Here is a 23582-nt window from a genome sequence, read left to right on the forward strand (position 1 = left end):
CCAGCTGGTTTTAATACAAGGTACTGGGCTGACCGTCTTTATTAAATTTGTAACTCCAGGTTCAAAAGTTTCCTAGTCAGCCCCTTTCTTCCTCTCTCACTTTAGATTCCAGAGAGTAGGGCACTGAACACATAACCTGGACTGAACTCCTTAAAGAGCCAGTTTGCTGGTTATCTGTAATGAGGTGTGTTGATGTAGGCAGTGTGGATGTTAAAGTAAGTAAATACTAACTTACCAGTCCGGAAGAGGGGAAGAAAACGAAGGCAAATTGGAAAAGCCATTTAGTTTCCCAAAGATTAACATATTTTCAAATTATGCTAAAACAGAAGCCCCCAAAAGTTTCCCCTTTTCCTCCTCTTTTTGCTGCACTTTTATTTCTCCTATTGAGCTCTAGGGTCAGCAACTTATAATTGATTGGCAGGAAGGACCTCAGCCCTTTTCCAAACGTTCACTGGCTGCCAGAACTTTGCATTATTTCTCCTTTTATGGGTGGATGGCCCTCCTGTCCAGTAGTTGCAACACCCTTTTGCTCTAGTCAAAAATTAACAATAAAAATGATAAAACATATCATGTAAATTCAACAAACTATGACTGTGTTATCTTTTGTCATTTCCTGTGCATAAAGACCAGATATATACTGTAGGTCTCAATTTCAAAACAAGACAAAATGAGCATCTCTTCACTTATACACGTTAAATGCTGACACAAATGAAAATCACATACGAAATAAAGAAAAGACATCAAAACCGGGTTTTGAGTAAAAGAACCTTTGTTTTTCTTTGTAAAAGAGGTTGCTTTCATTTTCACAATGGCTGGTGACGTATAGGTTAATAGTGCGTTCTTTCCTGATCAGAACAATGATATTCACATCATCTGGGGATGCATATACAGAACGGGACATCCTTACAAAAAACAAGTTTAAAAGTTAACTAAAAATGTATATTTACATAAAAAAATAATATAAACTTCAGAAGAAAACTCCTGACGTTCCCCTCTTTATCACACCTTCTTTCACACCTCCCCTCATGTGCGCGAGATACACACATCTGTGGTCAGGGACCCCTTCTGTGTTTAACTTGTGGTTATTTAACTACTTTAAACAAATCCTTATCTTAAACATGTACAGCCTATAGAGTGAACAGTTTCATGTGAGACTGTAAAAGTGTTGCTCTGCTTCAGTAAATGCTAAAACACCATGTTAAGTTAAAACAGCAAATCTGTCAGAGGTGTGAAATGCACATACAGACACCTACCTGATAGAGAAAGTGCTGTTTATCACCACAGTGCAAAGAGCGAAAACTGGCATGTTTGTGTCATAAATATTTATATTCATAACTACAATTACCAATCATTTTAAAATATTTTTATTATTATTTATTAGTCTTTTTTTATTATTTAGACATGTAACACAGTGACATCACAGTGAAAATATCCAGTTTCCAAAGCATCTGTACAAAAGTAGAACCTGATCACTTTGTCTACTTGACAGAGGAAAGCCAGCCAGCATTCACTGCTTCATTTTCATGCTTCATTTCAGACTTGATTCTTTAAGAGATTTGATTCCTCATAATTATCACCTGCTGTGCTCAGACCACACTCTGCTGTCTCTTCCTGTTAAACAAATGGTGCTCGCCTCTCTCACTCCTCCACTGCTGCAGACATCCATCTATTTATTGTCTATATGGACAGTCACCAGTTCAGATAAAATTAGCAAGACAGAGGGTGAGAGTGTCATGAGAGTAAAAACACAATCACATGTTTAGTAATTTTAGCAATTGTAATCTTTTCCAATAAGAAAATTATCACTCCTTCCATCTGTCCATGAAAAAACAGCAGTGGATGAATATGAGTCTATCTACTGGCACCATAAACAATATGAGTTTGCACTTCTCTCTCTGATGCAGGCCTCCTGTTTCTTATTGTTGTTGAATACAAACTCAATGCTTTCAGGTCATCAGAGTCCAGATTCTGTAAAGAGGACACACAGTTCCACACGTCAAATAGCGAGATCACAAATTGTCATGATTCAACATATTAAAACAATAATATATATAGTAAATGATAAAACGTGATTCACCTTACGCTGTTGTGGAATCTGTTCTTCATTGACAGCTAATAAAAGAGACAATATATCTAATCAGTTAACTGGCCTTTTCGATTAAAAACTGCTAAAAGCCTAAACAGCATATTCATTATCCTGAAATACATTCATGCTGAACATAAAAAATACAGTCATCAATAAATAAGATATATAGTTAGTTCAGAAGTACCTGTCTGAAGTTTCTTGACTTTAACAACCAGACCAATGATGACTGTTACAAAGAAAACAGTCAAACCGCCCAGGATCACACTCATCGGATTGGTTATTCCATCTCCCTCTTCTACAACAAAGATCATTAAATTAGACTAAACGTTAGAAAACGGAATCTAGCTGATCTGTTTTCTTGAAAATAATTGACAACTAGCACAAGGAAAGAAATCTTTAAGAGAATCATACTTTCACACTTGCTGTCCACGTCATCATGCGACTCATCGCTGCCTTTTAATGACATGAAGATAAATTCAGTCTTGATTTGGCAGATTTATATATAAATTATTGAAGCCACTTTGTTGCACACATGATGTTGTTTTAAGACAATTATCAAAATATTTTTTGCAATATAAGCAGAAAAACACACAGCTGAATAATGGGAACCCAAAGATAGAAATACTTTACAATACTCTTACCTTTAATGTCTAAATGTATTACACTGAAACTTGGATGTCCGTCTACATAAAATCCACAGAAATACAGTCCAGAGTCAGATAGACCCACTTGTTTGATTTTGAGAAAGAGAGCAGAGATGTTGGAGCTCATTTCAAATCTTCCATCTTGATATCCATCACAGAATGTAGCATTGCTTTTAGGTGTGATCATAACAGAGACACAGCTGATGTTGGTTCTCTGGGCAAGTCTGAACCAGAATGTTACACCTTCATTTTTGGAAATGTTGGAGCACAACAGTGTGACGTCTTGACCAGGCTGGACCTCCACAGTCTGAGACTCAGAAACTGAGACAGAGATCCAGCCTGAAACAAACAGCAGATGACAAGAAGACTTTCTAGTTATAAAGTAACATGACAGTAAACAATATAACAATATAATAAAACTCATCAGGTGAATAATAAGTAAATATGTTTGAAGTTGGGAGTAATTCAGTGGCAGTACTTACTGAGGCTGCAGAGAATGAAAGCTGTCATCAAGGTAAAGTTCATCATTGTGCGTATGACTGAAGCTCTGCAATGTCCGTAAATGAAGTGTTCCCCATGAAGTGTGCTCTCAATGCAAAGAGGCGGGCTGTTTTGTTGCTTATTCTGTTGCTCAAACTGACCACATAAATGCTTTTAGGAGTGTTGAAGCAAACATTTAGCCTCACAGAGCACAAGATATATTTCAGAAAATGTTCATTCATAATAATATTCACCCCAAAGTACATGCAATACAATGAACAAAGACATTTTCAGAATGCAAAGGTTTTACATAACATCAGAAAGCTGAGAGGTGAGAAGAGAGAAAAAAAGAAAGCTGAGAGGTGTGATGTGTAGAGTCACAGTAAGACGCTCAATTTAAGGTAATAGTAAACATGTTAATGCCTGACGGTATTTAGATGGGAATGTGTGCTGAAGGTGAGCCAGGATTAAATATTGGACACATTATAGTCCACCTGTGGCCCTGAACCTAGCTGCCACACATTGTGCTATGATTTAACAGGAACCTGTAGTGTCCTATTGTCAGGCTTTATTAGTGGATGCTGCTCTCTGTGAATTCTGTCTGGAGGCTGATATCAGGGGACTGTGGTGACCTGAATGTTCCTGGAAACATTTGTGGATGACTATATATATTACAGGGATCATGTTTGAAAGTAGTCTGCTTCTTTGGGGTCCATGATGACCATGGATGTATAAACGTGGCCCTCCATGATGTTAATGTCCTCTAACATCAAGCTGCTCATCTCTTCAGCTGGAACAACATGTGAATCTCTACCTTCACTTGAGATCACATGTTCATTTTTGTGCACCCCCACAACATGACCACAACATGACATCAGTCTGAGACAAAACATAGTGTGAATATTCAGCAGTTCTGGTCACACTGGATTGAACTGAAAGGCTAACAGTAACTTGATATTCAAAAGAAGATTGTGATTCTCATTTTTTGGAATTTTACACCTCTATAGCCTGCATTATTTTGTGTATCAGGAGACCCGGTGGTTCATTGTTGAAAGAGATTGGTATGCAATTTATAAAGGTAGCATTACTCATAGTCTTTGACAACAGGAAGTTGTTTGATATTTGTGGTCAAGACAGACAATGTTTGTCTCCACAGGGGGCTAGTTAATTATTTGCTTTACTATTTTCAACATTCTGTACAATTAAAGAGCCTGATATTATTTAGACAAATGTAAATAGTTCAGTTTTCACTGTTTCTTTTTATACTTTGCCACAAAGCTTTGACTTTAAAGACCTTGCAGCTTTAAGGTCAGTTGTGCTCAGACGTGTCAGATGTGTACCTCACCCCCTCCTCCCGCCACCTCTCAGACCATCTGAGTCTTCCTGTAAGTTTGACAGTTATTGGTGTCCTTTGTGGCTCCTCCTCATCAAATATATACCACCCACACAAAAAAACACAAGACAACAGATCCAGGCAGGGGAAACTGCTAATAGTGATCACAGTTACGGTGATCAGCTGCTGATATGGATCAAAAAGCTTGGGACAGAATCATTCCTACACACATGCTCTTTAAATCATTTGCTTATAATAATCAAATAGTCTGCTTACAGTGTTCATTGTGGGGCTTTTCATACATGACAACATATGGAAAAAAGTCATAATATTGTATGAATATGTTTAACTCTGAGCAGCGCTGATAGCCTGAAGTTTATATTGAGGCCTATTACACATTTACAAATGCAGTGCCTATTTGCACTACTGACGTTACTATATTTGTAAACAGCACAATACTGTTTTAGGCTATAACCTAATTATATTTTAAACTACAGTAAGCTATATTTTATATATAGTACTTTACTATTGTACAGTGTATTTGAATTATACAGTACAGTAATTTGAAAAGCAGTACTGTATTTGGAACAGTCAAAATAAATTCAGTAAAAACTGAAGCTGACCGTTTCATTACTTTATATTCATGTAATAAATATACAAGTGTTGGTCAGATGGTAATCTGCATGAGAAATACAAAATAAGAAAATTACATAATAATGGTCTGTTTACAGTACTACATAATATGAGTTGATGAGTTGCAGTTCCAGTTGCTTCCTGAGTCTATCTGCTGGCAGCATAAATAACATGAGTTTCCACTTCTCTCTCTGATGCAGGCCTCCTGCTTCTGATTGTCTTTGGAAGGAACCTCAGTGCAGCAGAGTCCAGATTCTGAAAGAATATCAAGGATTTAGAGTCACATACTGTAACACACACACAGTGTAGCTGAGTTTGCCAAAAATATGTAAACTAGTGCAGTTGTGGGTTGTACCACAGAGGAATCATTTAAACTAAGACCATAACTCAAAGATCACCTTGTTGCCTTCTGGATGTGGTTCTTCATTCACAGCTAAACAACAGAAGACAAATGTCTGATTAGTTCATTATTAGTGTCCAAATGCTTTGCTTTGGATTTGTGCATCATGTTGACACCATTTACAACAAATTATAAATCTACTGTACCTGTCTGAAGTTTCCTGATTTTAACAGCCAGAATGACGACTATAGTGAGGAAAACAGCCAGACCAGATAGGATCACACTCATTAGGTTTCTCATTCCATCAGGTTTTTCTAAAAGAAAAAATCATAGAATTAGATTCTGTTTTTTAATGATAAATTTTAATGATAAATGACTGACTCTATGGTAACTTGCACAATGAAACACATCTTAAGGGAGAAAAGAAGAACCTTACTTTTAGTCTTCAAATCCACTTCATCATCAGAGTCACCACTACCTTTTTTAGAGAAAGAGGGGGATAAACTCATCTGAGACATATTGGTTTCTTGTTGTCTTTATACAGTATTTATATTACTGTGACATTATGTTTTAGATATATGGTGAATCTAATGGAAAATTATATGTCTGAATAAGGCTTGACTACAATCTTACCTGGAACATTTAAATGTGTTGCACTGGCAATGACTGTATGTGTCTTCACGTAAAATCCACAGAAATACAATCCAGAGTCAGATAAATCCACTTTTTTGATTTTAAGAAAGACAGTGGAGACATTGGAGCTCATTTCAAATCTTCCATTTTGAAATCCATCACAGGGTGAAGCTTCGCTTTCAGACCCGTACATGGAGGCGATACAGCTGGGCTTGGTTCTGTTGATCAGTCTGAACCAGTCTGTCTGAGTTGGAGTTCTGGAAATGTTGGAGCACAGCAGAGTGACTTCTTCTCCACGCTGGACCTCCAAAGTCTGAAACTGAGTCAGAGATCCAGCCTGAAACAAACAGCAGAGACAACAAGAGATTATCCTTGAGTGGATAATGCAACAGTTACTGTAATGAGGCAACAACAACAATTTACAATTTTAAATTGTTGTTGCATTATTGGGTGCTGATAATAGCGAAGTGCCAGTACTTACTGAGGCTGCAGAGAAGGAGAGCTGTTATTATGGTAAAGCTCCTCATTGTGCATTTAATGGTGTCACTGCAAGATAAGTCTGTACTACTGTAAGTAGGACTTATAAGCACTACTACTGAGCTCTTATAAAGGGGTTTAGAGAGGCGGGGCGTCTTTTGTTTTTCATCTTTCCGCTCACACTGACCTATCAATGCATGCCTTTGCATATGTATTTAAGTTTCGAGCTAATTTCAAACAACATAAACTCTGAATGATGACTTCACATGAGTCTCTACAGTACCACGTTATATCTGTGTCAGATGCAGTTTGAGACCAAGCAAGAACCTCCTGGTCTGACAATTAAAGCCATGCAGAAGTAACTTAAAGAGGTGGTATTATGCTCATTTTCAGGTTCAAAATCCTATTTAGGAGTTGTACCAAAACAGGTTTACATGGTTTAATTTTCAAAAAACAGTCAGAGCAGACAGAGAGAGACAGCCAGGTGTGGGTGTGTGCTTCTGTGTCTGAGAGGAAAAGCAAGGTGAGCAGATTAGCCTACTGTGGTTTGTGATTAAACACAAAAATAAGTTGGAGAATAAGAAGAATTAAAATGTAATATTTTCAGCTCCTTGTGCTAGTGTTATTTTCTAATCAATGTTTCATTATGACCATAAAAAAATGAATGGACCCCAGTGAGAAGAGAACATTTATACTGGTGCTGATGGGGTTCCAAATAAAATTTTGAATCAGCAGGTCAGACCTTTTAAAAAAATCAGTAACTGGAATCAGCCAGGAAAAATGTAATCGGTGCATCTCTTACTACAGCGATAATCCTGTGTGTGAACCGATATTAGGCTGATACGATAGATCTACTGTTGGGTTGGGTTTTGCGCATTATGATGTTAAGTGGCAGATCAGTTGGCCTGCTGTCGTTAATAAATATATATATATATGTTTATATATATATATAAAAAATGGACTAGAGCGGAAAATATGGATCTGATGCAATGCTACTAAACAAGCAATCCCGGTGAGAGGGGTTATATGCAGAGACTGTGGGATATATGGATGCTTCGAAACCCATCATCAACACTGACAAAGAAACAACTCCTAGCTCAGTGTTCTAACATCCGCAAATGGCAACTCCTATCACAACTACAGATTGATGAGGTGCAACAAATATGCTAAGTCAAGGGGGAGCCAGGACGACAGGTCAGCGGGGAGATGTCATCATCATCCCCACACTCAGAGATTGGGTCCCAAGCCCCAATAACAACAAGCCCTTTCAGCACAGAATCGCTCAACATAAGCGCGACTGACGATTGAAGATCATAATCAAGCTGGACCCCCAAGTACAGCGACCAAGATTGCCAAGGCTAAATGACAAAGTACCCTCTGAAAGTCTGCTAGAAGATGTGAATGCAGCACTACATATTATCCCTACTAAAGCCATAACCAAGACCAATAAGCTGATGTACACCACAGCAACAGTGATCCTATACATGCTTGACTATTATCCCCCATGGAGGAGAAGGCTAGAGGCAAAGATCAAGGCAACACAAAGAGAGGTTAGTCAGCTCTCAGAGCTACAGAAAGGTGCAAGGAAGGTGCTACCTAAGAAATACAACAAGCGGTCGATACCTGAGGCTCTGGAGACTGCCAAACAAAGACTTACCCGCCTAAAGAGATACAAGGGAGAAGCAGAAGCCTGGAGAATAAACCAGATGTTCTCCACCGAACCATTCAAAGTGTACTCTCAGTGGCAGGGTAATAACACAAGATCAGATCCACCCAGGGCTGAGACTGAACAGTACTGGAAGAACATATGGGAGAAAGAGGCATCCCACAACACCAATGCTCAGTGGCTAGTGGATCTAAGAACAGATCACAGCAATCTCCCAGAACAAGAACCAGTAACCATTTCAACAGCAGAAATCCAAGAAAGAGTGGCAGCTATGAAGAGCTGGACATCACCAGGCCCTGGCATGATCCACATTGACTGGCAGAAGAAACTAACTGCACTCCATGAACGCCTGGCAGCACAAATGAACCAATTGCTGATGGATGGGACCCACCCAGAGTGGTTAACTCTATGATGGACAGTCCTGATCATGAAGGACCCCCAGAAGGGAACAATCCCATCCAACTACCTGCCAATAACCTGCCTCTGCAAAACATGGGAGCTCCTGTCAGACATCATAGCGGCTAAGATGAGTAGGCATGTGGCTCAATACATGGACAGGGCCCAGAAGGGAATGGGTAGTAATACCAGGGGAGCCAAGCACCAGCTACTGGTTAATAGAGCAGTCACTCGAGACTGCAAGACCAGGCAGACCAATCTGTGCAACGCCTGGATTGACTACAAGAAAGCCTACGACTCAATGCCACATACATGGATACTAGAATGCTTGGAAATGTACAAGATCAACAGGACACTAACAGCCTTCATCAAGAACTCTATGGGGCTGTGGAAGCCAACTCAAAGCCAATTGCACAAGTCACCATCAAGTGCGGCATATACCAAGGCGATGCACTATCCCCGCTGCTGTTCTGCATAGGCCTGAACCCCCTCAGCCTGATCATCACACAAAGACTGGCTACGCATACTGTTTCCGAAGTGGAACAACCATCACTCACCTCCTCTACATGGATGACATCAAGCTGTATGCCAGAAATGAGCGAGACATCGACTCACTGATCCACACTACCGGGATCTACAGCAATGACATTGAAATGTCGTTTGGACTGGACAAGTGTGGTCGCATGGTATCAAAAAGAGGGAAGATGATCAGAAGTGACCAGAAGGCCACATTGCAGATGTTCAGGACAGCTACAAATACCTTGGGGCTTTGACATTCTTCTCTTCTAACAAAAACATCTTCAGGTTTTTTTATCAAAGCCCAAAATCTCTCCAGGACCCTTTGCTCTGTGCAAATGCATACAACAATCAGCAAGCATGTGAATGTAGGTGTGTGTGCATGGGGGGTGCGTGGAGGGCAATAAAGGCGGGGAAGAACGAGGAAAATTGCACATGTGGCGCGCAGAGCTTAAGCAAGGGTGAGGACCCAAAATGGCGGGCACAGGTGGAGTTTAGGCTACATGCTGTGGTTTCCATATGTTGAGTGAGAATGTGAGTAAAGCGTGTAAATGTGTATGTGTGTGTAGGCTAGTACAGGAAAATAGAAAAAGGCAGATGGGTCACAGTGGTGGATTGAACCCAGGTCTCTCACACAAAGGCATAGTCTTATCCATTGTGCCATCGCCACCCATAAATGCAATAACTGCCACTTCATCACACAGGAACCGGCGGTGAAATCACTACAATAAAGCTTCAGGTCACAAAGACACAGTTAGAAACCTATCTCTGCCAAGACACATGTGAAATCGCTCTTGTAGTGATATAACACATCAGTCCATCCAGGTAATCCGGCCGAGTCCTTTTCTGCTTGGATATATTTTTTTGGACGATAGCTGCGGTGCTGCACTGATTCTCTTTAGCAGTCGAGGCAAACAGCGGAGTTTGTGTAAAGTGATTAGTAGTGATTTAGCAATGGCACAAGAGATTGGTATACATTTACGAAAAGATCTGTTTTCTTGTTCTGTAAGAATAGCAATGCTTTTAATATTGGTGTTGTGGAGACTTTTTTCTCTACTCATACAGACACTGTTACCACAGGGGGCTGGTCTATTTTATTGTTTTTCTCCCTCACTATTTTTCAAACAATTCTAAATACAGCAAGTACTTTAATTGTGTTATAAGCTATTCTCTTTCCTTTCAAGTAAAGTGTACCTCAGTCACTCCTCCCTCCTCAGACTATCTCACTCTCTCTGTAAGTGACAGACATCAGTGTCCTTTCTGACTCCTCGTCCATCACACATAGGCATGCTCTTTTCTCTCTCAGAGTAAAGGCAGACAAAATAATGGAGACAGATGCTTTGACCGAGGGAGACATGAGTGAGAAAGTTAAAAATAACTCTAATTTAATTTGACTCCTTCCACACACAAAAACGCAACAGCAGTTTATTTTGAAAAAGCATCAGTTCCACTCTGAGCTGCAGTTCCAGTAGCTTTCTGAGTCTATCTGGTGGCAGCATACACAACATTTGTCTCCACTTCTCTCTCAGATGCAGGCCTGCGGTTTATTTTTGCTTTTGGCTGGAAGCTTAGAGCTGCGTAGTTCAGGTCATCTGAGTCCAGATTCTAGAAATCAAAGTATATAGTCACATATTGTATCACACACACTGCTGAGTTGCCAAAAATCCACAAACTGGTGGATTTGTAGGTTCTACAACAAAGGAATAATTTAAACTAAGATGATTTTAAATGTTAAAACATGATTTTAAATACAATCCCTGCTGTTTTTCACAATTTAAGCTAAACCTAAGACTGTTTTAAACTGATCATTCAAACAATAGGATGAAGTGCTCCACCTTACAGTAGTCACATTTGAATTTTAAAATAACAATTTTGTAACTGTTTGTTGTTTGTCACTGTACTACAAACAACTACATGCAACTTTATAACCATAACACACAGTTTATATAAATGAATAATGTGTTCATGTGTTGTTTCCTTCTGTCTGTGGTTCTTCATTCACAGCTAAATGGTAGATAACAAACTTTAATTATTATTGAACATATACTTTACTTTGGACTTGTGCATCATGTTAACACCATTTACAAGAAGATGTGCAACAAATTATCTCTGTATAATCTACTGTACCTGTAAGTTTCCTGATTTTAACAGCCAGAACAATGACGACCATAGTGAGGAAAACAGCCAGACCAGCCAGGATCACACTCATTAGGTTTGAATTCCATCAGGCTACAAGAACAATTCTAGAGAATATTTATAGTTTTCTAATCTGGTAGTTTTAGACATGGTTAAGATTAAAATTACTGGTTCTATGGTAATTTGCACAATGAAACAAATCTTACGAGAGGAAAACCTTACTTTCAGTCTGAAAATCCACTTCATCATCAGATTCACCATTACCTTAAAAAAAACATGAGTTAAATAATTTCACATGTATTGTCTTTTAGTTTGTGTTTATGCTGTCAACTACTTACTTACTTATTACATGTGAGATAAACTATAAATATGATGAGAAAATGAGATCTCTGAAAGGCTTGAACACAATCTTACCGCTCTTTATTGATCTGTCCAAAGCTTTCAATACTGTTGATGATGAAGTTTTAAGACTGAAGATACTGTCATATATTGCTGTGTGTCAACTCTTGTACAAGCAATTGAATATTTGCAGAATGCGTTTATCGAAGTCCAAAATACCCTTATGCAGCTGAAATTAGTTCTAAAGGCAGATAAGACCAAACTTATGTTGTTTACCAAATCCAGGACCAGGCCACAAAGCATACCTCCGGTTCTGGGGGGAAGCTAAATAGAGGTTGTTAACTCCTATAAATACCTGGGTCTTTTGATTGAGTTCTAAGCCACATGTGCTATACTTGGTGAAAAAGCAGAGGCTAAAACTGGGTTTTTCGTTTAATGTAAAAAGCACCACTTGTTTTTATCTGTTCTGGACTATGGTGATCTTTTCTATATGCATACCTCTGCACAGAATCTTCATATGATTGACACAGCTTACCATGCTTCCTTGAGGTTCATTACAAATTGCAAAGCGCTGACTCACCACTGTGAGCTATACTCTATGTCACTGCTACACTTTCATATATAAGGCAATTCTTGGTCTGCTGCCCAGCTACCTATATGTTCATATCATGCAGAAAAGTAATGGGTGACACTCTTTGCGTTCTCAGGACTTCTTTATGCTCTCTGTGCCAAATACCCGTACGGAAACGGGAAAGAAGGCATTTCTGTATTCTGCACCTTCAGCATGGAATATGTTGCAAAAGGATTTGAAACTCCCTGAAATAATCTTGCTAAACCCATTTAAATCCAAAATGAAAGACTTAGAGGCAGATGCCTTAATATGTATATGCTCTTAGACTGTAAAAATTATATAAAATGACTTTATGAAGTGTTAGCTTACTAATCTTCTGTGTTATTTGTCTGCACCTATGTGTTTGCATTTTTTTATATGCTGCTGCCTGTCTTGGTCAGGTCACCCTTGGTTCTTAATCTCAATGGGACTCTCCTGGTTAAATAAAGGTTAATAAATATATCGTCGCTGTCGGGCAGAAACCTCCAATCTCCACATTTAATCATTTTTATTTTTTTAAATAAATTTATTATTATTTATTGGTTACCCTTTACATCTGTCTGTGGTTTTTACAAATATTTTACCAATACAAAGTATAAAAACAGCTGGTGATTCTCAATGATGCCGTGTTCAATTATAATAAAAATACAGGGTTTTTTTTAATTTCCTGAAAAATCACGAGTTGGGACATAGAAGGTTTGTGCCCGACAGCGACGATGTGTGTGTGTGTGTGTGTGTGTGTGTGTGTGTGTGTGTGTGTGTGTGTGTGTGCGCATAAGCCTGTCACAGAGTTACTGTCACTGCAGTTGTTAATGAGAGTGGGACACCACAACAGCGCCGCACAGATCCTATTGGCAGGTGGGCAAGAACCCAAGCAGCCAGGGTACCCAATGACCCCCACAGAGCATAAAGGACTCGATATCACATGCTAAAGAGACAGCCATGCCCCCGCCCCAAGGGTGAATGGCTGGTAACCCCATGGTGTGAGGAATTAATTGCAACTTTTAGTTTTGTAGTTTTTGGTCCAACAAATAATACATGTTGCCTGGCTTCAATCAGCAATGTAAGTTTGCATGTAAGTCACAAATGGGCTTCTTAGAACCTCCATAAACAAGGTCTTTTATGCTCAGTATCTTTTATGAATCAACGTAAGCACACCGCTGGAAATAATCTAAAGTAGTAAGTTTAAATCTGAGAATAGTTCTGTAAATGAGGTCCAGGCCTTTATCCGAAACAGTCATATAGACATGCCTTTATTCCTAATTAATTTGATCACATTCTAATAAAACTAATTTACTATTGGTTTAATTTGTTGTTGATGCTGTTTGTTGGTCCCTCATAGTTTGTTGTAGTGCATAGTCAAAATTTCCTCCACTAGTGCAGTGCTGTTTCGGGGCGTTGACGTTCAGAATTTGTGCTGGTTTGGGCCAAGTGTTACACATCCCCGGCCATCACTTCTATGTGAGTGATTGTGTTTGTTTTGTTTGGCATTGAACGTCGCTGGAACAATAGGGCCTTGGCCTGACCATTAACACCATCATATAAAAAGAGGTTACCTGTACCGTAAGTGGGGTAGGGAAGAACACATCTAGATTTATTGTCCTGGACCTGAACATGCTCCTTATGTTCTTAAGAACAAAGGAGTGGTTTTGTCTCAATCCAACTGCACTGTGGTCACCACAATGCAGCATGTAGCTGGGGGGGACACAGCTCACTCACCTTCTTAGCAGAGGTGAAAGCTAGCAGCAAGGCTGTTTGAAAGATAGCATTTTGAATGAGGACTGCTCCAGGGGCTCGTAAAGTGCAGACCTTAGAGCCTCAAGCACAAGCAGAAAGTCCTACTGAGGCACCAAGAGACACGACACCGGTCGCTGTCTTCTCACACCCTGCAGAAAGCATATCATGGGGGGGTGGGTGAAGACTCTTCTGTCACCAAACCCCTCGGGACAGGAGAGATAGCTGCAGCGCGACATCCCCTTCTCCATCAGACCAGAAAAACGGATCCCACCAAACAGATAGATGGATCTGTCTTCCTCTCAATCCATCAGCTTGAAAGCCCAACTACTTAGCTTTACAGCAAGTAGTGGTGGAGACTGCTCGCTGCTTGGATGGTCTGTACGACCTCAGCGGAAAAAACAGCCTGTGTCTGCCTCTCCCTTTCAGGAGCCAAACCTGGAGAGGCTGGTCCAACACTGCACACTCAAGCATTGTGCATATGATGCCTCACCCTTGTGACAGACCCCTTCAGCCACAAACAATGGCTGGCGTTTGGAAAAGGCAGAGCGTCAGGCTCAAGCTCACAGCTTCCATGTGAAGCAGTGACAGGGTTAACACCCTCGCCTGCTGCAAAACAGTGCTATGAGCCACTCGTGGAGGAAATTAAACCAACCGAAGTAGCGAGCAATCTTTTGTCCCACTATACCGGAAGAGATGTGGCCTTGGCTGTCTCTCTCCGGCTATAGCAGACTAGCCTAGCTGCGCTGTGACCTGCAGATGCAGTTGCTAGCTTATCTGCTTTCACTGCATGAGCTAGCAACGCACCCGTGCCAGTCATCGTGAGCGCACTGGGAATAGAGAATTACAGTACACTGCTTCATTGTTGTCACGTTATGGCAGTGCGGATCGGGCGGTCAGGCATAATCTGCTCTAGAGCAGGTTAGCTGCTCAGCATATGTTACCATAGTGATCTACCCTGGTAAGAAGTGAACCACCGTTGTGGTACTGAATAACCCAGGGTTAACCCCAAAGTTATGTGTACAGGCCTCGGATCAGAATGCCTGTATTTACCTTAACCATACTATTGGTAGGCAGGAATGATTGTAAAGTCAGTTGCAAGGGGTAGTCAAAACACAGGTGTTGTTACACTATTACACAGTGTGTAATTATAATCTCAAGAGCTCGCACCTGACCAAAGGGAGTGCAGTGCACAGTAATTCAAATTTGATCACAAGTAGTTATTAGACTAGTAATTAGATCATCTACAAAGCAGATTTTGTATCTGTTGAACTGTCCTGCAAATTTGTAGGTATCTCAGTTTACAGGTGCTGGTCATATAATTAGAATATCATCAAAAAGTTGATTTATTTCAGTAATTCCATTCAAAAAGTGAAACTTGTACAATGTATACATTCATTCCACACAGACTGATATATTTCAAGTGTTCATTCCTTTTATTTTTGATGATAACTGACAACTAATGAAAACCCCAAAATCAGTATCTCAGAAAATTAGAATAATGTGAAAAGGTTCAATATTGAAGACACCCAGTGCCACACTCTAATCAGTTAATTAACTCAAAACACCTGCAAAGACCTTTAAATGGTCTCTCAGTCTAGTTCTGTAGGCTACACAATCACGGGGGAAGACTGCTGACTTGACAGCTGTCCAAAAGGCGACCATTGACACCTTGCACAAGGAGGGCAAGACACAAAAGGTCATTGCTAAAGAGGCTGGCTGTTCACAGAGCTCTGTGTCCAAGCACATTAATAGAGAGGCGAAGGGAAGGAAAAGATGTGGTAGAAAAAAGTGTGCAAGCAATAGGGATAACCGCAACCTTGGAGAGGATTGTGAAACAAAAGTCATTCAAAAATGTGGGGGAGATTCACAAAGAGTGGACTGCAGCTGGAGTCAGTGCTTCAAGAACCACCACGCACAGACGTATGCAAGACCTGGGTTTCAGCTGTCGCATTCCTTGAGTCAAGCCACTCGTGAACAAGACACAGCGTCAGAAGCGTCTCGCCTGGGCTAAAGACAAAAAGGACTGGACTGCTGCTGAGTGGTCCAAAGTTATGTTCTCTGATGAAAGTAAATTTTGCATTTCCTTTGGAAATCAAGATCCCAGAGTCTGGAGGAAGAGAGGAGAGGCACAGAATCCACGTTGCTTGAAGTCCAGTATAAAGTTTCCACAGTCAGTGATGGTTTGGGGTGCCATGTCATCTGCTGGTGTTGGTCCACTGTGTTTTCTGAGGTCCAAGGTCAACGCAGCCATCTACCAGGAAGTTTTAGAGCACTTCATGCTTCCTGCTGCTGACCAACTTTATGGGGATGCAGATTTGATTTTCCAACAGGACTTGGCACCTGCACACAGTGCCAAAGCTACCAGTACCTGGTTTAAGGACCATGGTATCCCTGTTCTTAATTGGCCAGCAAATTCGCCTGACCTTAACCCTATAGAAAATCTATGGGGTACCCAAGCAGTGCCACAGACTGATCGACTTCATGCCACGCCGCATTGTTGCAGTAATTCAGGCAAAAGGAGCCCCAACTAAATATTGAGTGCTGTACATGCTCATACTTTTCATGTTCATACTTGTTGGCCAACACTTCTAAAAATCCTTTTTTTGTATTGGTCTTAATATTCTAAATTTGTGATTTTCTTTAGGTTTCAGTTTTAATCATTAAATTAAATGAAATAAACATTTGAAATATATAAGTCTGTGTGTAATGAATGAATTCATATAATATCCAAGTTTCACTTTTTGAATGGAATTACTGAAATAAATCAACTTTTTGATGATATTCTAATTATATGACCAGCACCTGTACAGAGGAAGACACTGTTGTCTGGCTCTGCAAGAATGAGGCTGCACAAGGCATTTTTTCTGCAAGCAGGATGCTGATGTATAACACTGACAGAGTGAAATCAGTGTGATCTGTAAAGAAGGTGCCAGTTTGAGAAGAGATGGATTTACTGCTGATGGGATTCTAACTAACTGCATATCTACATATAACAACAAAACTATCATCAAATTTGAAGAGAAATTAGAAAAGCTGTTGTGTGAAAGTAGAACAGCTTTTGTATGCTGTGTGGTTTCATTGCAGAGAGCTGAAGGCCAGTCCTTCTGTGGCTTTCGTTTCGGCTGATACAGTGTTTTCCCCACAGTGGAAAGTTGCGTGCAGGGAGCGCACAAGACTTGTTGCTTACCAACATGTGCATGCAAACCCTTTCAGGACAGAAAGCTACAGCTTTCAATTGTATATATACACAGTCACTGTGTCAGCACACAATAGAGACAAATAATAATAAAGGTCAGCATAGCCAAGCAAATCGTAAAAAAATAGTATTGTGGAAATGTTTTATCCTGACCTTGAATAGAAATGTAAATGTTAAAGAAAGGAGGCCTCATGACTCTCTGCTTCATATATTTTATTTAACAAAGGTTTGACTTTAGATTCCTCATGATCTTCAGGTCAGTTGTGCTCCTACCTGTGCTTTATTTGCCCGTTAAACCAGTGACATGTACGTCACTCACTCCTCCCTGCTTGCAAAATCTCCCTATTAGGAAATTTAAAGTCATCAGTGTCCTTTGCTGGCTCCTCCTCCATCAAAACATGAAGGTATCGTGAAATGGAACACAACACTGTCATCTCTCAGTGCTGTTATTTGGGGGTGGTAGCGCAATTGATAAGACACATGCCTTTGGTGTGAGAGACCCAGGTTCAATCCCCCACTGTGACCCATCCACCACTGTGTCCCTGAGCAAGACACTAAACCCCTAGTTGTTCCAGAGGTGTGTGACCTCTGACATGTACAGCAATTGTAAGTTGCTTTGGGTAAAAGCGTCAGCTAAATGAATAAATGTTGTCCTTTAAGCACATTTATACAAGAAAGGTCACCAAGCGCACTTTGACCTTTGTAAATTTTGCCACTGCCTCACAGGGCCCTTACAAGGCTTCACTAACCGAAGGCCAAAGAAAGTCCTTCCTTTGAGCGCCTGTTTGTGCAGCCCTGGAGCAGCTGCTCTTTGAATTATAACTTAATTCTCATGTTCAGTGAATTTCTAGGTGGCTTTGCACCAGTTTGTAAATCCACCACCCTTAGGTGGTCTATCAAATCTGGCACATCTTCACTCACCAGTTATTCCTCCACTGCTGTAGCACATGAAAAGCACACTGTCTTTCACATAAAGCAGCCTGCTTTGAATGTACAGGTGAGCTTTTCTGTTCCAAAAGAACAGTGTACAGCCTGTTGAGAGAATGGCTTCATGAGTGTCAGGCCCCATCCACACTACAGTTTTAGTTTACTGTAGTGAACAACGATGTGGATTTGTGCATTTTATATTGAATGAATGTGGAGCTACCCTAAATTCCTTTCTCCTCCCCAGAGAAGATGGGGAGGGGTCAAAGTTGCTTTCTCTAAGTGCTAGCCCGACCATAAAACTGGCACCTTTTTGATTCCGAAGCTGATAACGCGGGGCCTGACTGTTAAACTGACAAAGGGACACAAGCCAGCCATTGGCATCTCCCTGAACAGCCTATCAAAACTTACCCCACCACACACGTTTCCGTGGAAACTGACCTTATTCTTTGTTTTATTACCACATCAAAAGGATACTCCTTGTCTCACTTAAGTGTGACATGTTCCAGACACTGAACTTTGGATGACAAAGGACTGCAGTCTCCAAAAGACTCAAAGCATCTAATTCAATTTAATTAAATCTTTAGTTACCTGAATATGTTTGCCTCTATTTGAGTTGTTATGTTAACTGTTGTTGCTATCTGTTGTTGATATTAGTGCTGAAAAGAAGTTACTTGTGCAATGTTTTATTTTCAGCAAGACACTCCTTCATCTAATGTAATCAATGCTTGTTCATAATACTTTCTTACAAAATTCCTTTAGAAATGATGACAAAGAAATGTTTTACTATACTCTTAATCGCCAGCTTGAATTTAAGGATGAATCAACAAATTCCCCGGTTCCTAAGGAGAGACGATCTTTGATTTAATCCAAGCTTTCCTCATGTAACCTGAGCTCCCCCAAGTGGGCGAAATAAGTATTACATGCCCTCGTCGGAAATGCTGTTAAATGTACAAATATCCTGACCAATAATGTGACAATTGTTTCCTGTTACCAAACGCCTAGAACAGTACAACCGTTCAACCATTGAGGTTCGATTGTGGAAAATATTTGATTATAATACGTGCAAATAGATTTCTTTTCTTTAGACATTAAGTTTGGAAAGGCAGTCCCTGGGGAAACCTGAGACGCCCCCTGGGGAACCACGCCCCAGGCAACAAAAGAGCGACACGCGACCTGCTCGCGCTCTTCACTCTTAGTCTCTTCCCTCTTCTCGCTCTTCCACCCTGCCCTCTGGATGCTTCGGCACGCGCGTGGCGTGCCTCGCCAGGCAACACGCCCAGACTCGGCCAGCGAAACAAACAGGCCTTTGTTCGCCTGAAGCTACACACCTGAAGTGCCGAGTAATCGATCTGCCTTCAGTTTGTTTTATTTTCTTTCTTTCTTTTGTTTGTTAAAGTTATCAGTCCGTTAAGTTACACTGGACTAATTCAGGAACGACCAAGTTCCATTTTAAGCCTTTTCGTCGAAGCCAACTTCACCGAGGTCAGACCAAGCCACGTGGTCTCGCCAACTGCAACCAAGGAAACCTGCAAACAGCCGAATTGCCAGACGGAGGAGGTTTTTCAATCAGACACGGAGAACCCCGGACAATCCCTAGCAAAAAGCCAGGATCGGCAGCTAGCGTGGGACCCGTGCAACAGGCCAAAAGCAGGCTGTCGACAAGCAGTAAGACTTAACACACGTCCTGTGATCAGATGTCCATTTTAACTCCTAAACTATAGCATTAGTTTACTTTCATTAGCTCTTCTATGCCGTATGAGTTGAATGCTTCCCACAATCGAACCTCCAGGCTCAGTGTTCAGCAAATGTTTATGTTCCCTGTATCCAACCATCTTTTTATCACCTTAGTTAGAGAATAAATTCACTGTAATATAATCAAGAGCTGTGTGTGTTGCCTATTTATAGTTCCTGCCAAGAGAATTGACCCTTTAGATATGAGACTGACTGACTGATTTAAGATAATTGAGCGATTATTAACTAACTGATCACTAGTAATAATTGTATAATTATTCAAAACTACCTAGAGGTCCGGAGACTCTAGGATTATAACAACTCCGGTGGTGCCCTTTACGAGGAAATTCTGATTTTATGAATAATAATTCATAATTGGGTATCAATTCTCAAATTTATTAAAATGCATAACTAATAAATTTAGGTCCACTAGATTACAAACGGAGAATTAAATTTATTATCTCCATCCACACTAGTGATTTACACTGGGCATGTGCGTGCCAGTGTAAACATGAAGCAGATGGTCTATTCCGTAAAATACATACAGATGAAGCATCAGACCAGTTTTTTGCATGCACCAATAATGAGCTGGGACTGTTACTGAATGTAACAAGAGTGTGGCGGAGGAAAACAGACTGGGCGTTGCCAAAGTAAACGGTGACATGCACAGTACAAGTATAGGCGGATAAGTTTTATTTTCACGGTACAGAATATTTTAATAAAAATACCATGTCAAAAACCCGGTCAGTAGCATCATGCTTCTGCTTTGCATGAGTTGAGACCCAATTAGAGCCGAGCGTGAGAGTCTGCGTCATCGTTTCTAAAGTCCTCCATTTTGGCCCGTCTGCACTAAAACACCCTCTGAAGTTTTAAAACACAAAACTGGGTCGGCAGCCCTTCCAAGCTTCTGTTTCAAGTCTTAGTCATTGTAGTCTGGATGGAAGGTGCAAATGTAGCAAGAAGTCTGTTTTAATTCAAATGTGGCAGTAATGTGGATGAGGCCTCACTCTGCTTCAGGCATCTTGGGAGAGACTTAAACACTGAAGATGAGCAAGTTAGTCTGCTAGGTGTGAAGAAACCAATCTCCCTGATATAAACAGTGCTGTTTATCACCACAGTGCAAAGTGCAACAAGCAGCATGTGGGTGTCATAAATATTTATATTCAAAAATACAACTACCAATCACTTTTTATTCAGACATGTAACACATTGACATCACAGTTTAAATATCTACTTTCTGTACAAATATAGAACCTGATCACTTTGTCTATGTGGCACAGTGGACCAGGAAGGGAGCAAAACTAACTAAATAGCCAAACAGGAAACTAAATGAGGTGAAACAGCAGTGGTCAAAAACAAGGAGGAATCAGGAAAACTGAGTGAAACAATTAGCCAGGCTCAGCCTTACTGCGTTAAAATACATTTATGTATCTACTCGCCACCTCTGAGATGGGTCATGAAGATACAACAATCAACAGTCACAGGGCAGGAGAAAAGGAGGTTCCTAACAGGTCAAAGTGCAGGTAAGCAACATAAACTGTTAAGGGAAAACAAACATGCATGAAACTATTCCTTTCACATAACTGGGCCACAACCACAGCAGGGACAGATCAAGAAGCAGAGAGAGAGAAAGGGAACACAGGTGTCTTATATAGCCTAAGCCTAATAAGGAGGTTGGCCAGAGGAGGAGTTAAGTCAAGGCTGCATTCAACACCACCACACCTTAACCTGCACCTGGGGAATCTTTCCCCACCACATCTACTTGACAGAGGAAAGTCAGCCAGAATTCACTGCTTCATGTCCGACTTGATTCAGATTCAGATGTGCGACCTCATGATTTTCACCTCAGCTGTGCTCATGCCGCGTTCGAGACCAGTCGGAACTGGGATTTTTCCCAGTTGAAACTTCCGACCTCAAAGCGCTCCAGGTGCATGATGGGGCATTTTTTCTAGTTGGAGGTCGCAGCATCAGACCACACTCTGCTGTCTTTTCCTGTTAAACAAGTGATGTGCACCTCACTCACTCCTCCATCTGCAGACCTCCATCTATCTATTGTCTTTATGGACAGTCTCTCTAGAGTTAGAAAGACAGAGAGTGAGAGATTCATGAGACTAAAAGATCACTTTTATTAATTTCATTAGTTGTACATTTTTAATAAGAAAATGGTAACCCCCCCCCTCCCCCCAACCCACAAAAGAATATCAATTGATGAATATGATTAATAGCATTATTCTATATATAGCATAAACAACATGAGTTTCCACTTCTCTCTCTGATGCAGGCCTCCTGTTTCTTATTGTTGTTGAATACAAACTCAGTGCTTTCAGGTCATCAGAGTCCAGATTCTGTAAAGAGGACACACAGTTCCACACGTCAACTAGCTGAGTTTGTGAGAAAAACTAAATCCCAACATGATTCAACCACCTTTAACAATTTTAAATATGTAATAGTAAACAATCAAACTTAATTTACCTCATGCTGTTGTGGATTCTGTTCTTTGTTGGCAGCTGAATGATGGAGACAATATTTGTAATCAGGTGACCAACATGAACATTTGTACTCTTTCAACATATTCACACAATTTTAGGGAAGTGAAAAAACAAAACCAAGATACAAACAGTACCTTTTTGAAGTTTCCTGTTTTTAACAACCAGACAGATGATGACCATTATGAGGAAAACAGTCAGGCCGCCCAGGATCACACTCATCAGGTTTGGTATTCTATCACTCTCTGTTAAAAGAAAGAAAATATAGTTAGACTCTATTTTCTCTTTAGTGGCTTGAGAAGTGCTAACATTAAACTGACAAATGTTAAGTTAGCTGTACTGTTTTTATCTTAAAAATGACTAGAAGTGAATCTGCACAAAGAAATCTTAAAGAGAATCTTACTTGTAGACTTTCTGTCAGCGTCATCATGAGATTCATCACTGCCTTTTAACAAAATGAAGATTATTTAATCTTGATTTTTTACTTTAAAATGTTTTTATCACATTTGTTTTGACAATGATTAAATCTCCACCTATGTCTTTTAGTTCAGTTATTAAACTTGCAAATATAGAAAGACACAACAGAAGAACAGGTACCACAGGATTTTATAATCTTACCTTCAACATTTAAATGTATCACACTTAAAATTGTCTGTCCCTCTATGAAAAATCCACACAAATACAGCCCAGAGTCAGAAAAATGGAAAATTTGAAATGAGCTCCAACACCTCCACTGTCTTTCTCAAAATTAAGACAGTGGAGGTGTTGGAGCTCATTTCAAATTTTCCATTTTCTACTCCATCACAGTATTTAGGATCGCTGTCAGCCTTGGTCATAATGGAGATACAGCTGGCCTTGGTTCTGTTGACCACTCTGAACCAGGTTGTCATGCCTGAATGTTTGGAAATGTTGGTAGTCGACAGTGTGACTTCTTGACCAGGCTGGACCTTCACAGTCTGAGACTCAGAAACTGAGACAGAGATCCAGCCTGAAACAAACACCAGAGACAATAAGAGATGTGCGTGTTATAGGAAGGTAAACAACACCTCTGAATAAATTATACATAAGAAAATAAGTCTTAATTGTAGAAGCAACAAAGTAGAGAGAAATGTGTTGGCAGTACTTACTGATGCTGCAGATAATTAAAGCTGTTGTCAAGATGAAGTTCATCATAGTGCGAATGATTGCAGCTCTGCAGTGTCTGTAGTTAAACTGT

At 40.3% G+C, this 23582-nt stretch overlaps 1 protein-coding gene and 1 long non-coding RNA gene across 2 annotated transcripts; both read right to left on the reverse strand.

Annotated features, from left to right (window-relative positions):
• Positions 1 to 1395: 1395 nt before the first annotated feature.
• Positions 1396 to 23582, reverse strand: LOC119912476. The gene is made up of 6 exons (XM_038731687.1): positions 23494 to 23582; positions 2728 to 3069; positions 2498 to 2539; positions 2271 to 2381; positions 2078 to 2112; positions 1396 to 1968 (listed from the first exon to the last, which is right to left on the reverse strand). Exons 1-6 carry the CDS (start codon positions 23537 to 23539, stop codon positions 1852 to 1854), a joined length of 693 nt encoding a protein of 230 aa, XP_038587615.1. The 5' UTR covers positions 23540 to 23582; the 3' UTR covers positions 1396 to 1851.
• On the reverse strand, positions 22127 to 23068 carry LOC119912480. The gene is made up of 5 exons (XR_005446163.1): positions 22985 to 23068; positions 22770 to 22811; positions 22504 to 22611; positions 22353 to 22387; positions 22127 to 22225 (listed from the first exon to the last, which is right to left on the reverse strand). It is a non-coding gene; the product is annotated as an uncharacterized LOC119912480 (long non-coding RNA).

Source organism: Micropterus salmoides, unplaced genomic scaffold (genome assembly GCF_014851395.1).
Source record: "Micropterus salmoides isolate LMB-PRFRI ecotype aquatic unplaced genomic scaffold, ASM1485139v1 Ms_hic_scaffold_2, whole genome shotgun sequence".
NCBI classification, from domain to species: domain Eukaryota; kingdom Metazoa; phylum Chordata; class Actinopteri; order Centrarchiformes; family Centrarchidae; genus Micropterus; species Micropterus salmoides.

Coding starts and splice junctions, on each gene's coding strand:
- LOC119912476 (XM_038731687.1), bottom strand. CDS start 23,539: ATGATGAACTTCATCTTGACAACAGCTTTAATTATCTGCAGCATCA. Junction 3,070..23,493: donor TTTAATTATCTGCAGCATCA/GTAAGTACTGCC, acceptor TGTTTGTTTCAG/GCTGGATCTCTGTCTCAGTT. Junction 2,113..2,270: donor AGTCAAGAAACTTCAGACAG/GTACTTCTGAAC, acceptor CTCTTTTATTAG/CTGTCAATGAAGAACAGATT.